This window comes from Hippoglossus hippoglossus, chromosome 9 (genome assembly GCF_009819705.1).
Source record: "Hippoglossus hippoglossus isolate fHipHip1 chromosome 9, fHipHip1.pri, whole genome shotgun sequence".
NCBI lineage: Eukaryota > Metazoa > Chordata > Actinopteri > Pleuronectiformes > Pleuronectidae > Hippoglossus > Hippoglossus hippoglossus.
Genome location: NC_047159.1, coordinates 26,143,491 through 26,159,281, shown reverse-complemented (window position 1 = coordinate 26,159,281; position 15,791 = coordinate 26,143,491). Strand labels below are relative to the sequence as shown.

At 40.6% G+C, this 15,791-nt stretch overlaps 1 protein-coding gene and 12 non-coding genes across 16 annotated transcripts in view; all 13 read right to left on the bottom strand.

Annotated features, from left to right (window-relative positions):
• The window catches only part of pnpla7b (patatin-like phospholipase domain containing 7b), a 52,302-nt gene that overhangs the window by 25,476 nt on the left and 11,035 nt on the right, over positions 1–15,791 (bottom strand). For all 4 annotated transcript variants that reach the window (XR_004614945.1, XM_034595727.1, XM_034595726.1 and 1 more), the window contains exons 17-29: positions 14,335–14,540; positions 14,110–14,241; positions 13,811–13,934; positions 13,410–13,599; positions 12,998–13,147; positions 12,138–12,201; positions 11,724–11,892; positions 10,802–10,984; positions 10,588–10,706; positions 8,702–8,858; positions 8,319–8,435; positions 7,457–7,526; positions 7,028–7,144 (exon numbers count right to left, since the gene is read on the bottom strand). Coding sequence is in view for 3 of the 4 variants with exons in the window: in XM_034595727.1 (XP_034451618.1) it covers positions 7,028–7,144; positions 7,457–7,526; positions 8,319–8,435; positions 8,702–8,858; positions 10,588–10,706; positions 10,802–10,984; positions 11,724–11,892; positions 12,138–12,201; positions 12,998–13,147; positions 13,410–13,599; positions 13,811–13,934; positions 14,110–14,241; positions 14,335–14,540 (1,798 nt within the window). In the remaining variant the exon portion in view is untranslated. The remainder of the gene's footprint in view (positions 1–7,027; positions 7,145–7,456; positions 7,527–8,318; positions 8,436–8,701; positions 8,859–10,587; positions 10,707–10,801; positions 10,985–11,723; positions 11,893–12,137; positions 12,202–12,997; positions 13,148–13,409; positions 13,600–13,810; positions 13,935–14,109; positions 14,242–14,334; positions 14,541–15,791) is intronic.
• trnak-uuu lies at positions 432–504 on the bottom strand. Its single transcript has one exon. It is a non-coding gene; the product is annotated as a tRNA-Lys (tRNA).
• trnak-uuu lies at positions 940–1,012 on the bottom strand. Its single transcript has one exon. It is a non-coding gene; the product is annotated as a tRNA-Lys (tRNA).
• On the bottom strand, positions 1,448–1,520 carry trnak-uuu. Its single transcript has one exon. It is a non-coding gene; the product is annotated as a tRNA-Lys (tRNA).
• Positions 1,956–2,028, bottom strand: trnak-uuu. Its single transcript has one exon. It is a non-coding gene; the product is annotated as a tRNA-Lys (tRNA).
• trnak-uuu lies at positions 2,464–2,536 on the bottom strand. Its single transcript has one exon. It is a non-coding gene; the product is annotated as a tRNA-Lys (tRNA).
• On the bottom strand, positions 2,974–3,046 carry trnak-uuu. Its single transcript has one exon. It is a non-coding gene; the product is annotated as a tRNA-Lys (tRNA).
• Positions 3,481–3,553, bottom strand: trnak-uuu. Its single transcript has one exon. It is a non-coding gene; the product is annotated as a tRNA-Lys (tRNA).
• On the bottom strand, positions 3,989–4,061 carry trnak-uuu. The gene has a single exon. It is a non-coding gene; the product is annotated as a tRNA-Lys (tRNA).
• trnak-uuu lies at positions 4,497–4,569 on the bottom strand. The gene has a single exon. It is a non-coding gene; the product is annotated as a tRNA-Lys (tRNA).
• trnak-uuu lies at positions 5,005–5,077 on the bottom strand. Its single transcript has one exon. It is a non-coding gene; the product is annotated as a tRNA-Lys (tRNA).
• Positions 5,510–5,582, bottom strand: trnak-uuu. Its single transcript has one exon. It is a non-coding gene; the product is annotated as a tRNA-Lys (tRNA).
• trnak-uuu lies at positions 6,020–6,092 on the bottom strand. The gene has a single exon. It is a non-coding gene; the product is annotated as a tRNA-Lys (tRNA).

The window sequence follows — 15,791 nt, the reverse complement described above, 5'->3', positions numbered from 1 at the left end:
GAGCAATTTCTTTTCGATGAAAAATGAGCACGAAGTCCAAATTCCGCTTTACATACACATACACTGCTACCAACAACGGCAACCTACCACTTCATACAGTTGGGCAGTCGAAGGGCATCTACGGCAAGGAAAAACGAATACTTCTGGGTACTTGTGGTCGAACAGGACCATAGCCCAAGTTGAGCCCAAATCTCAGGAAAACTCTATACTTGCAGATTTATTGACTTGATTAAGGGAAAGCTGTTATGGTATACACACTTCAGAAGACACAGATCCAGCATGAAAAATGCCATAACTCACTTATTAACTTCCAACTTGGATAACTCTGAGGGTATATAAGCATCCAAAGACATGATAGTGAAATCGGCCTTGTTTTGTTTTTACCGTACCTAATAGTAATTTGAATGAAACTCCCTATAAGAGGAGTACATCGCCTGAACAGGGACTTGAAACCTGGACCCTCAGATTAAAAGTCTGATGCTCTACCGTCTGAGCTACCCAGGCTTCGAGAGCAATTTCTTTTGGATGAAAAATTCGCACGAAGTCCAAATTTCCTTTTACATACACATACACTGCTACCAACAATGACAACCTACCACTTCATACAGTTGGGCAGTCGAAGGGCATCTACGGCAAGGAAAAACGAATACTTCTGGGTACTTGTGGTCGAACAGGACCATAGCCCAAGTTGAGCCCAAATCTCAGGAAAACTCTATACTTGCAGACTTATTGACTTGATTCAGGGAAAGCTGTTATGGCATACACACTTCAGAAGACACAGATCCAGCATGAAAAATGCCATAACTCACTTATTAACTTCCAACTTGGATAACTCTGAGGGTATATAAGCATCCAAAGACATGATAGTGGAAGAGGACTTGTTTTGTTTTTACCGTACCTAATAGTAATTTGAATGAAACTCCCTCAAGAGGAGTACATCGCCTGAACAGGGACTTGAACCCTGGACCCTCAGATTAAAAGTCTGATGCTCTACCGTCTGAGCTACCCAGGCTTCGAGAGCAATTTCTTTTGGATGAAAAATTCGCACGAAGTCCGAATTCCCCTTTACATACACATACACTGCTACCAACAACGGCAACCTACCACTTCATACAGTTGGGCAGTCGAAGGGCATCTACGGCAAGGAAAAACGAATACTTCTGGGTACTTGTGGTCGAACAGGACCATAGCCCAAGTTGAGCCCAAATCTCAGGAATACTCTATACTTGCAGACTTATTGACTTGATTCAGGGATACCTGTTATGGCATACACACTTCAGAAGACACAGATCCAGCATGAAAAATGCCATAACTCACTTATTAACTTCCAACTTGGATAACTCTGAGGGTATATAAGCATCCAAAGACATGATAGTGGAAGAGGACTTGTTTTGTTATTACCCTACCTAATAGTATTTTCCATGTAAGTCCTATAAGAGGAATATATCGCCTGAACAGGGACTTGAACCCTGGACCCTCAGATTAAAAGTCTGATGCTCTACCGTCTGAGCTATCCAGGCTTCGAGAGCAATTTCTTTTCGATGAAAAATGAGCACGAAGTCCGAATTCCGCTTTACATACACATACACTGCTACCAACAACGGCAACCTACCACTTCATACAGTTGGGCAGTCGAAGGGCATCTACGGCAAGGAAAAACGAATACTTCTGGGTACTTGTGGTCGAACAGGACCATAGCCCAAGTTGAGCCCAAATCTCAGGAAAACTCTATACTTGCAGACTTATTGACTTGATTCAGGGAAAGCTGTTATGGCATACACACTTCAGAAGACACAGATCCAGCATGAAAAATGCCATAACTCACTTATTAACTTCCAACTTGGATAACTCTGAGGGTATATAAGCATCCAAAGACATGATAGTGAAATCGGCCTTGTTTTGTTTTTACCGTACCTAATAGTAATTTGAATGAAACTCCCTCAAGAGGAGTACATCGCCTGAACAGGGACTTGAAACCTGGACCCTCAGATTAAAAGTCTGATGCTCTACCGTCTGAGCTACCCAGGCTTCGAGAGCAATTTCTTTTGGATGAAAAATTCGCACGAAGTCCGAATTTCCTTTTACATACACATACACTGCTACCAACAACGGACAACCTACCACTTCATACAGTTGGGCAGTCGAAGGGCATCTACGGCAAGGAAAAACGAATACTTCTGGTACTTGTGGTCGAACAGGACCATAGCCCAAGTTGAGCCCAAATCTCAGGAAAACTCTATACTTGCAGACTTATTGACTTGATTCAGGGAAAGCTGTTATGGCATACACACTTCAGAAGACACAGATCCAGCATGAAAAATGCCATAACTCACTTATTAACTTCCAACTTGGATAACTCTGAGGGTATATAAGCATCCAAAGACATGATAGTGGAAGAGGACTTGTTTTGTTATTACCCTACCTAATAGTATTTTCCATGTAAGTCCTATAAGAGGAATATATCGCCTGAACAGGGACTTGAACCCTGGACCCTCAGATTAAAAGTCTGATGCTCTACCGTCTGAGCTACCCAGGCTTCGAGAGCAATTTCTTTTGGATGAAAAATTCGCACGAAGTCCGAATTCCCCTTTACATACACATACACTGCTACCAACAACGGCAACCTACCACTTCATACAGTTGGGCAGTCGAAGGGCATCTACGGCAAGGAAAAACGAATACTTCTGGGTACTTGTGGCGGAACAGGACCATAGCACAAGTTGAGCCCAAATCTCAGGAAAACTCTATGCTTGCAGACTTACTGACTTGATTCAAGGATACCTGTTATGGCATACACACTTCAGAAGACACAGATCCAGCATGAAAGCAGCCATAACACACATATTATGTTCCATCTTTTCGATAACTGTGAGGGTATATATACGTCCAAAGAAATGATTGTGAAATCGGCCTTGTTTTGTTTTTACCGTACCTAATAGTAATTTGAATGAAACTCCCTTAAAAGGAGTACATCGCCTGAACAGGGACTTGAACCCTGGACCCTCAGATTAAAAGTCTGATGCTCTACCGTCTGAGCTATCCAGGCTTCGAGAGCTGTATCTTTTGGACGAAAAATTCGCAACAAGTCCAAATCCTCTTTACACACACATACACGACTTCAAACAACGACAACCTACCACTTCATACAGTTGGGCAGTCGAACGGCATCTACGGCAAGGAAAAACGAATACTTCTGGGTACTTGTGGTCGAACAGGACCATAGCCCAAGTTGAGCCCAAATCTCAGGAATACTCTATACTTGCAGACTTATTGACTAGATTCAGGGATACCTGTTATGGCATACACACTTCAGAAGACACAGATCCAGCATGAAAAATGCCATAACTCACTTATTAACTTCCAACTTGGATAACTCTGAGGGTATATAAGCATCCAAAGACATGATAGTGGAAGAGGACTTGTTTTGTTATTACCCTACCTAATAGTATTTTCCATGTAAGTCCTATAAGAGGAATATATCGCCTGAACAGGGACTTGAACCCTGGACCCTCAGATTAAAAGTCTGATGCTCTACCGTCTGAGCTATCCAGGCTTCGAGAGCAATTTCTTTTGGATGAAAAATTCGCACGAAGTCCAAATTCCGCTTTACATACACATACACTGCTACCAACAACGGCAACCTACCACTTCATACAGTTGGGCAGTCGAAGGGCATCTACGGCAAGGAAAAACGAATACTTCTGGGTACTTGTGGTCGAACAGGACCATAGCCCAAGTTGAGCCCAAATCTCAGGAAAACTCTATACTTGCAGACTTATTGACTTGATTCAGGGAAAGCTGTTATGGCATACACACTTCAGAAGACACAGATCCAGCATGAAAAATGCCATAACTCACTTATTAACTTCCAACTTGGATAACTCTGAGGGTATATAAGCATCCAAAGACATGATAGTGAAATCGGCCTTGTTTTGTTTTTACCGTACCTAATAGTAATTTGAATGAAACTCCCTCAAGAGGAGTACATCGCCTGAACAGGGACTTGAAACCTGGACCCTCAGATTAAAAGTCTGATGCTCTACCGTCTGAGCTATCCAGGCTTCGAGAGCAATTTCTTTTCGATGAAAAATGAGCACGAAGTCCAAATTCCGCTTTACATACACATACACTGCTACCAACAATGACAACCTACCACTTCATACAGTTGGGCAGTCGAAGGGCATCTACGGCAAGGAAAAACGAATACTTCTGGGTACTTGTGGTCGAACAGGACCATAGCCCAAGTTGAGCCCAAATCTCAGGAAAACTCTATACTTGCAGACTTATTGACTTGATTCAGGGAAAGCTGTTATGGCATACACACTTCAGAAGACACAGATCCAGCATGAAAAATGCCATAACTCACTTATTAACTTCCAACTTGGATAACTCTGAGGGTATATAAGCATCCAAAGACATGATAGTGGAAGAGGACTTGTTTTGTTATTACCCTACCTAATAGTATTTTCCATGTAAGTCCTATAAGAGGAATATATCGCCTGAACAGGGACTTGAACCCTGGACCCTCAGATTAAAAGTCTGATGCTCTACCGTCTGAGCTACCCAGGCTTCGAGAGCAATTTCTTTTGGATGAAAAATTCGCACGAAGTCCGAATTCCCCTTTACATACACATACACTGCTACCAACAACGGCAACCTACCACTTCATACAGTTGGGCAGTCGAAGGGCATCTACGGCAAGGAAAAACGAATACTTCTGGGTACTTGTGGTCGAACAGGACCATAGCCCAAGTTGAGCCCAAATCTCAGGAAAACTCTATACTTGCAGACTTATTGACTTGATTCAGGGATACCTGTTATGGCATACACACTTCAGAAGACACAGATCCAGCATGAAAAATGCCATAACTCACTTATTAACTTCCAACTTGGATAACTCTGAGGGTATATAAGCATCCAAAGACATGATAGTGAAATCGGCCTTGTTTTGTTTTTACCGTACCTAATAGTAATTTGAATGAAACTCCCTCAAGAGGAGTACATCGCCTGAACAGGGACTTGAAACCTGGACCCTCAGATTAAAAGTCTGATGCTCTACCGTCTGAGCTACCCAGGCTTCGAGAGCAATTTCTTTTGGATGAAAAATTCGCACGAAGTCCAAATTTCCTTTTACATACACATACACTGCTACCAACAATGACAACCTACCACTTCATACAGTTGGGCAGTCGAAGGGCATCTACGGCAAGGAAAAACGAATACTTCTGGGTACTTGTGGTCGAACAGGACCATAGCCCAAGTTGAGCCCAAATCTCAGGAAAACTCTATGCTTGCAGACTTACTGACTTGATTCAAGGATACCTGTTATGGCATACACACTTCAGAAGACACAGATCCAGCATGAAACCAGCCATAACACACATATTATATTCCATCTTTTCGATAACTGTGAGGGCATATATACGTCCAAAGACATGATCGTGAAATCTGCCTTGTTCTGTCTGTACCTAATAGTAATTTGAATGAAACTCCATCAAAAGGAGTACATCGCCTGAACAGGAACTTGAACCCTGGACCCTCAGATTAAAAGTCTGATGCTCTACCGTCTGAGCTATCCAGGCTTCGAGAGCAATGTCTTTTCGATGAAAAATGAGCACGAAGTCCGAATTCCCCTTTACATACACATACACTGCTACCAACAACGGCAACCTACCACTTCATACAGTTGGACAGTTGAAGGGCATTTACGGCAAGGAAAAATGTATACTTCTGAGACCTTGTGGTGGAACAGGACCATAGCACAAGTTGAGCCCAAATCTCAGGAAAACTCTATGCTTGCAGACTTACTGACTTGATTCAAGGATACCTGTTATGGCATACACACTTCAGAAGACACAGATCCAGCATGAAAGCAGCCATAACACACATATTATGTTCCATCTTTTCGATAACTGTGAGGGTATATATACGTCCAAAGATATGATTGTGAAATCGGCCTTGTTTTGTTTTTACCGTACCTAATAGTAATTTGAATGAAACTCCCTGAAAAGGAGTACATTGCCTGAACAGGGACTTGAGCCCTGGACCCTCAGATTAAAAGTCTGATGCTCCACCGTCTGAGCTATGCAGGCTTCGAGAGCTTTATCTTTTGGATGAAAAATTCGCAACAAGTCCAAATCCCCTTTACACACACATACACGACTTCCAACAACAACAACCTACCACTTCATACAGTTGGGCAGTCGAAGGGCATCTACGGCAAGGAAAAACGAATACTTCTGGGTACTTGTGGTCGAACAGGACCATAGCCCAGGTTGAGCCCAAATCTCAGGAAAACTCTGTACTTGCAGACTTATTGACTTGATTCAGGGATACCTGTTATGGCATACACACTTCAGAAGACACAGATCCAGCATGAAAAATGCCATAACTCACTTATTAACTTCCAACTTGGATAACTGAGAGGTTATATAAGCATACAAAGACATGATAGTGAAAACAGCCTTGTTTTGTTATTACCCTACCTAACTAACTTCAAAGTAACTCCTTTTAGAGGAGATCATCGCCTGAACAGGGACTTGAACCCTGGACCCTCAGATTAAAAGTCATCTACGGCAGGGAAAAATTGTGGTGGAACAGGACAAGTTGAGTCCAAATGTCAGGAAAACTCTATACTTATTTACTTGATTTAAGGATACCTGTGATGGCATTCACACTTCAAAAGATACAGATCCATGTCGACATCAGGTACACATTCCAATTAGCTATAACAACATCCCAAAATGAAACATTGTAAATGCTTAGCCATTGCATAAAGAAACTAAATAGTTTGAAGGGTTTAAATATTTTTTACAAGAACGTAAGGCCTGTTTAAGAAGCTTGAATGAGTTCATTAGAATATTCTAATAGGCAGCAGCTGTATCCATAACAGAAAATGTTTCCTCATCCTTGTCAGTTGTGCCCTATCAACATGCTAATAAACAAAAAATAATGGTCTCACACAGAAAATTTGATTTAGATTTTTACATCATTATCTCTCATATGAAACAGGAACAGAGCTCCTCACCAGGCAGGTTGTTGATGTAGCCTCCGTCCATGAGTAAATGTCCATCTTTAGGATCACACAGAGGGGGCAGGTAACCAGACAATGACATACTGGCCCTGACATACCTCCACAACGAGCCTGAGCAGGAGAGAGGTAGTGGTATAATTGACTGGTTGAGAGATATCTGAAAATGGAAAAAATCTTCAAATCTTCAGCTCTATGCGCAGATTTGTTTCAAAGATTTAGCAGATTTCACTGCCTACATGCAGGATTTTGTCATTTTGTCTAATCTGTATTGAATTGAACAGACCATTTCCATTTTGGGACAGTCGTTCTGATCAATAAATCACTCTGCTGCTGCTAGTAAGTCTCCAGGGATTCATGAGGGATGACAGAAATATATCAAATGTTGATGTCATTTTTTAAAGTAGAAATAAAAGTGTGACAGACCGTCAGTGTGTACTCTCATGGAGGAAGCTGTGATATCTGTTGTGATGTTGAAATAAGGTAGCCACAGGTCCTAGGAGAAGAAAGAAAAAGCAACATTTGTGAGCATGACTGTAAACACTTATGCATATTATAATAAGACAATAATCATAGAACCACTGGACAGAGGACAGAAAAGATATGGATTTTCAGATTAGACACCACTATACCAAAAGGTCTCAACGACAAGTAGCCTCATTTTCTCCACAGCAACCCCCAATAATATTCCCATTTCTTCCCCTCCCAGACTACCACTGCCGCCTGGGGTCCCCCTGCCCCCCCACCATAATTCTCATTGGCTGCACAGGTCTTTGGCCCATTTTGAACACACCTTTTTTAATACAGGTGCAATTGTAAGACCTGTGCTGTGTTTCACTAACAAAAACGTTTTTATAGACAATTTTGATAATTAATATTACACAAATGTTTTATGCATGCCCGTACTGCACTTATTTTTTATAATATTTATTTCTTGAACATTTTGTTCTTGTAGTTTGTTCAATGGTGCTCTTTTTCATGTTTTTGTCTGTTTGTTGGGCTTTCTCTTGATATAAACATTCAGAAAGGCCGTCCCTTATAACCCTAACCCTAAAACAAACCACCCCCCCACCGAGAGAACTGTCTCTTTAACAGAAAAAATTGGGGTTAGGGTTACTGAAGTGGTTTGGAACAATTTCAATCTCCTGTAAAAATCTGCTCTGCCTAACTGCTGAGCTCTAGCTCTTTGTAACTAATGTGAAACTTTTAGATACATAAATATGTGGCTTAATATTACTGGCAGCTGAGAGGTTAAAACAAAATATTTTAAATAAAGCCCTCATCTTACCTCGATCTGTTTGTCCTTGAAGACAGAGCTAATGCTGGAGTTAAAAGACGCTCCAGAAAACATGGAAGTAATTGGGTAGGTAAGATCCAATATCTTCTTAAAGTATGAGGTCATGTCCTGGGGAAGGAGGGAAGTTACAAAAGTAAGTTAAAAGAAAGTTATGTACTGATCGGTAAACATCATACCTGCTAAAACATGTTGCAGGCAAACAAGGGTCCAATTTGAAAACAGAATCATAACAGAGTATTGTCATAATAACAAAAATAACTTGATTTACAACAATTTTCTATTACTGACAAAGATTTAGCAAGAGAAATTCATTGTTTTCAACCAGGATGAGAAACGTTTTTGAACATAAGTGTGTATCTTCATTGTGATCACACCATAGCCCATTCTCGAGCCCGGACCCTCACGCGACTGTAGCTCTTCTCCTCAGCATACAGCGCCCCCATGAAGGAGCCGATGGAGGTGCCGCCCACCAAGTCGATGGGGATCCCTGCCTCTTTCAATGCCCGTAGGATTCCAACCTGAGAGCAGCCCCTAAAAAAAAAAGATCCATCAAAATAAATATTACAGGTATATCTTATATCACTTTTTCCAAGTACTGTTAAAAATTTTATTTTAAATGTTTGTCTCATATTCACAGTCTTTCTTCATTATATAAAAACCCCAGTGGAGTGAGGTTTGATATATTTCTATGACTTTGTTAAAAAATAATGTTTCAAATCCCAATAAATAGATAAGAGAATGTTATTTAAAGACGATTCACACATGTCACATGACTTGTTCAAATTACAAAGCACAGATACTTGTGTGGCACTCAGCACACAAACCCACTCAAACAACGGAGGCAAGGAGAGCATCATCTATCTGATGTGTTCATATTACTACCAGGTGTCTCCGGTCACAAATGAGGGGAACACAGTCCCTACCTCATCAGAGCTCCAGGACAAACAGCAGCAGAGAGAAAAGGAAACATAAATAATCAGAATGTCCATATTATACACATCATATACTAATGTAAACTGATTATCAGTTGGTTACTGTCTGTATTGATAGTTATGCATGAAGGTTCCATTTATCCTCTTCTAATGTTTCATTTTAATACTGAAATAAATGAAGTCAGAAAAGCAGATAATTATCTGCTTTACACGTAATGACATTTTTCACATGTCCTCCAGTGCTGTCCTCTACTGGACTGATTCTGACATAGGTTTAATTTATCCAAGATTGAATAACACCATAAGAAATACTATTTTTTTTAAATAAATAAATCACAAAATCAACAGTAAAAAATGTATGATGCAGCTACGTTCATCTGTAAGCAAAACCAAATGTGGTAACAGCCAGTGGTGTAGAAAGTACTGAAACATTTTTAAAAAGTCCAAATAAATTGACTATGGTAAAAGTACCACATTAACCATTATACTTAAGTAAAAGTAAGTACTTGCTTTTAAATATGCTTTAAGTATTAAAAATCAAAGTACTTGCAGAGTGTAGCCTATTCCCCAATGTCTACTACATCATTATGGCTGATTCTCGGTGGTGGCCTCTTCTGTATCCATTTTAGTTTTTTCTTGTTTTTCACCAGTGATAGTGCTGCTGCGGGCACACTGCTCTCATTGAAGGAGGCAGTGTCTACTATTATTTCTTGTTATTGATCGCTTATAAAATTGTCCCAGCCCCCTCACCTCCATCACAGAGGATCAATCAGCACAGGTGAGAGCTGTTAGCTGATTAGTCCTCATGCTTAAGAGGCAGCGTCTGAGCTGCGTTAAGGGAACTGGGAGAACACTTGGGAAGACTCAGACACACAAGACACTGGGAGACTCTTGAAGAGACCAACGGAGCTGTAAAGCTAGTTGCCTTTAGTTGAAGTTAATTTATGTTCGTTCAAGTGTGTGTCTGAACTTAATAAAAATGCTCAAATCCAAATGGTTCGTCTCTGGCTGCTGTGGTGAGAGCCTCGTGGCATGGTCAACTGCCACAAAAATATAAAAAACAAAGTGAACACTTAACACAATGCATTGCAAAAATGAAGTGGAGTTGAAAGTAAAATAAATTTCACAACTTTTTTAGATACAATTCCTAAATTTTACTTAAAGTTTACTCATCAACTGGATCAAAACATAAGTAATATGTGAAAGTACCTAATTCCCAAAATAGTGAACTTGATTCAGCTTGAGATTGCAGGGTATGTGTTTGATTCCTGAGACTCAATCTCACCATGTTAGTGTGTTAAATGTGTATGTGTTCAAAACTTCAGTACCTGGCACCTCCTCCACCAAATACAAGGGCGATGCTGTTTCCTGTCAGGATCCTGGCCAAACGGGAGAAGTCAGAATGACGATCTGGACATTTTTCAAAAACACGCTGGTACAACTCTCTCTGGAGATCACACACACAAACAAAAGCAGGTGTTAAGCATTTGCAAACTGGCTAGACATCCCAATAACAGACTTGAGTAAGTCAGGGTTTAATACCAGCTGAGGTAAACTGCGCCTGGAGAAGACTCTGCGGGGGCAGGACAGGTGATGGTGTCTGGAGATCCAGCTCCGCATGTTGAGCCACTCTGCCGTCCCTTTGGGCTGCGGGCCGTCCTCCCTGTGCAGCAACACCAGCTGCTTCTGGGCCCGAACTGCACTGCCCTCCAACATTCGCTCCAACTACAGGTGGAAAAAATGTAGCAAGTAAAAGAAAGAGAATATAACACTAAATATATAAATATAATACTGTGATTTTATGGATGTAGCTATACATAATAGCATTACAAGTCACAGGGAAGTAGTAACTTCAGGAATCAGCTTAGTTTAAACATCAAACACGGTAGCTAAGTTGGCCTATCTGACGGTGATACTACCAACAGCTGATTGAAGCCTTTCTCCATGGTGCTTCAAACGGTAGTTAAGAGTGAGACTCATGTCACAAAAGTAAGAATTGATCCTAATTCAACTAATTTAATTTAACTTTTAAGTATTACAGCATTTTCACATTCCAAATCAATACCAGAGCTAGAGAAACTAAACCAAAATATTTACCCTGCATGCCTAATGATTCCCCATCATATGATGTCATATAAGTGACATCAGAATCAGAAATAAGAAATACTTTATTGATCCCAGGGGGAAATTGTGTGACATCATGAATAAGTTAATGTAGAGACAAGAGACACCCATTCAATTTTGTTGCGGATCCTTAGCAGGGGGAAGAAACCATTCTGTCATTCTTATCACAATATAAAAAGTTAACATTGCCTGATTGAGGTATATACAACACATGCTTAGGCTGTGCATCACCCCTCTGATGCTTTTCATTTTAACTAAAAACAAATAAAAACCAAGAATTTTTTTTTTGTGTCTTGTGTCAAGAAGGCAAACCTGAGCAGCTGCTCAGGTTTTCACTGACCTCGCCTACAGTGGGCTCCTTTTCACCCAGTCCCACAATGATGATGCAGTCAGCCTGGCGAATGCAGCGCTGGGTCCAAGGCGTGAGGCCAGAGTCAGACTGGTAGAGGACTATACGATGGATGTCTTCCTGCTGCCCAAGCCAACTGGACAGACGGTACTCGTGGACACTAAAGAGGAGACGTACAAACATCAGCACCATGTCAACTGTTAAAACTAAATGACATCCCTGAATCTTATGTCTTTTTGTCTTTAAGAAATTTAAGTATAACAATTCAGCAACACCGCCTGTGTCAGAAAGAAAGAACCAGACAACATAACCAGTCATATCTCATCAGACTTTAAAAAATCTGAACTCAGTCTCATCTGGCATTACTTTACTATTTACAGAAAAATGACTTAATCAAATGTTTACCTGTCCAGAGCAGCAGCGCCAAGTCGCTGTTTGATAATGTCACTGGTCAGGAGTTGAGTGGGACCTTCAGAAATCAGAAACATGTCAAGCAAGGTTTTTTCTAACAAGACCTATGAAACTGCTGTGAATGAAAGTGAAGTAGAATGCATCATAGAGCAGATTCAATGTCTGGTTCTCCTAACCTCAAACAAGTGGACACGTATTTTATATAAAGTAGGTTTAATCATCTGTAAGTACTGCAGGTCTTCACTGCTGTACATTACCTTTATCTGTGTGATTTTTTATCTCTGTCTGTAGCAACCGTTTCATTGTCACACACCTAAAACTTTAGACTTCATGATTGAACAGAGACTTTCTATTTTACTTTTTAATGGAGGCTCTTTTGGTCCAAAATCAGCAATCAAAAATATTTAAGTGTTTGTTACATGTTAAGCCTCATTCAGTAATGGTGTAACAAGAAAAATTATTGATGCAAGGAACATGGAATATCAATGACTGACAATGTGCAGCAGAGGATGAACCAAAATAAGAGCAAAACCATTAGAGGGTGCACTTCTACAATCCACTGTTTATACTAAGACAAGAGGTAAGTTCAAGAATAGAGAATCAATTGTCTATCAATTTGTTATGTAACACCAAAATGGTGTTTGAAATAGAAATCTGCTCAGGCTCATGGTACGTGTGTGGATGTTTAAGAGAGTTTGTATGAGGGTCAATAATAAATCATAATAAAATATTTGTATTGTATATGGAATAGAGAGGCCACATTTGTATTTGAATTAGTATAATTTGTGTTTTGCAATTGTTGTGTAGGTTTTTTTAATGTGTGTGAATGAATGAGTGTGTGTGTCTGTGTGTACCGATGCCACTGAGCGCATGCTGCAGCTCCAGAGTGAAGGAGGTGAGAGGAACCTCCTCAGACACAGGCAGGATGGCAACAGTGGACAGGTTGGAAGCTGGATTCCCTGCATCCCACTTACTGGTCGGGGTGTTGAGAGCCAGACTACGAGCTGCAGGATGAAGGATGTTTCTCTTACTAGATACTGTATTATAGATACTAAAACACATATACAATATAATATACTAACAGGAATTCCATACATTTAACTACTTTTTGTTGCTTTCTAGCCACACTGAGTGATAGATTTTGTAAGTCAGCAGGCAGTTAATTTTAAAGTCTTCACATGATAAAAAGTTATGTACCTATTGTTCATAAAGCAGATGAATTCAGTCCCATGCTGACATACACTAACAAAAAGAGAACATATGTACCAGCCAGGGGTCCATTGATCTGCTGCATGTTGCCCAGGATCTTCTGTCCCAGCAGGTGAATCAGCCTGGTGACAACTTGAGGATACCTTCTCTTGATTGAGTTCAGAGCTCCTTCAGGAAGTTTGGCCAGCTCAGAGTCTCTGACAGCGTGGACTGTGGTGGCTCGGTTCATGTGTGTCAGGGCCTCAACCTGATCAATCCACACAACAAGAGTTGTACTGCAATTTGTAGTGTAGTGTATTGTAGTGTTTCTCCTAGAAGTGTCTTTATTTATTTAAATTTAAGAGATGTTCTCTTCACACTGACCTTATGGTTTTTGCAGTTAATAATAATTTTTAAAAAGAATCACAATTCAAACCCAGCACACAATGCTACACGCATGTCAGTTTACGATGACTCACCACGCCTATTAAGTCACCGCGACCATACTCTCCAGCCAGCTCCTTCTTTCCATCATCCTTTGCAATGACAGAGCGAAGTCGGCCACTGAGGACGATGAAGGTGCTGTCTGATTTGTCTCCTTGTCTAAAAACAATAAGGCAATCAGGAAATGGCAACTTCCAACCCTACTATGCCTTCTGCTGTCACAACCAGTGTTTCTTTTATGTTCTTGTGTCACCAAAACACAACAAAACAGTGGACATTAAACACCTTCACCAAGGACGTTATGTTTTCATCTTTAGCTCCATAGAGAAGATACCTGTAGACAGCACGGCCGGCCTCCAAAGCCATCCAGTCCAGGGCGAAGTCGATCTGTCTGACAAATGGGGACACCCTCTTCACCACAGTGTGAGCTACATTCAACACCACCCTGGGCTCCTCGCGCATCATCCTGCAAGCACAAGAAAAACACACGTCTGTAGTTTACATGTGTCTGAACCTAAAAATAAATAACTGAATGTTTTGTGCCTGAGCCTGATCCTACTCGTAGAAATGAGCCTTGGATATGGAGAGGAAGGTGCAGTCTCTGTGAGCTCGGACAGTGAAGATGAGCGGCTCGCCTGTCAGAACAGCCAGGTGACCCACCATCTCACCCGGTCGGGTGATAAACAACAGGGTGTCCTCCTCGCGGTCAATCATACGCTGGTAAACATGGAGCATACCTGAGATGACAAATGCCACGCTCACATCCTGTAGATAGATACAAATATTCACACTTTATTTAATCTGCAAAACTGTTGAACTGTTACTTTCAATTCAATATATTATGTGGGACTATAGGCTATTATCAACGAGGGTTTCTCCTTAACAAACATTGAAAATGCATTATGTGAAAAAGAAACATGGTGTTTTCAGGAGAGTCCACAGAAATTAATTTGATAAACTAAATAAAAATATTTCAACTGCTCCTGTTCATCAGTTCCCCCTCAGTGCCTCCCTCTTTCTCAGCCAACAAACTCTATAGGGGCAGAATTACCACACACCACTTGGTTTATCTTATCTTTGATAAACATTAAAGCTACACTGATCAATATTTGTACGTTAATAATATACAAAATGACTATGTGTAATGTAGGTGCTCTGTTGTAGTGAAAAAAACTGTGAATTATCACCAACTCTTCAGTCACCCTCAGCTCTATATTGTTTTTGCGTCTTTGCGATTACTGTAATTTAAAGTTACCTGAAGTTAAGAATGACCATGTTTTCATTATCTTAGAATGAGCCCTTCATATCTACATCATGAGCAGGTCTTCTTCTATAGCAGCCGTTCCCAAACTTAAGAATGTCGCGGCCCAATTTGAAAACTGAAAAAATTGTGCGGCCCACCCACACCTTTAATCACAACTATAAGATCCACACACAGGACTATAATCATCTATTACCAAACACATTATTCATTTTATAGCTAAAATAATTGTATATGAACGTAGGCATATGCAGTGCAAATCCAATAACATCCACATTTAAGCGTAACAATTTGCAAAGCAACCAATGTAAAACAACATGAAGTGCAAATAGGGTATTGTTAAAAATATATTCTTGCCTTTTTGTATAACAGAGCACAACAAGAATATCAGGGAGAAGAAAAACACATTTGAGGCGTAACCAAATATACTTAAGGCGTTTAAGGCCCCCCCCCAAAAAAAACGTCCATAAACTGACATTAACACTGGAATTCCTCTAGTCTGACACTTCAAGCAGTTTATCTCGATATACTTGATATTGACATATCGTGTAAAGTGACATCGTGTCACCTGTAACTCACCCAACCAATGAGAGGGGTGATGTTGCCGCGTAGCTGGCTCCGATGCTCTCTCAGCGTGTTTTTAAAAGATGCTCGAGGCTTGGATAAATATTGTCCGTTTAGTTTCTAAACGGCGGCGGCGCACTTTACATGGTCCCAGGGTCTCGTGAGCTCGCATCTCAGCGCACACACACACA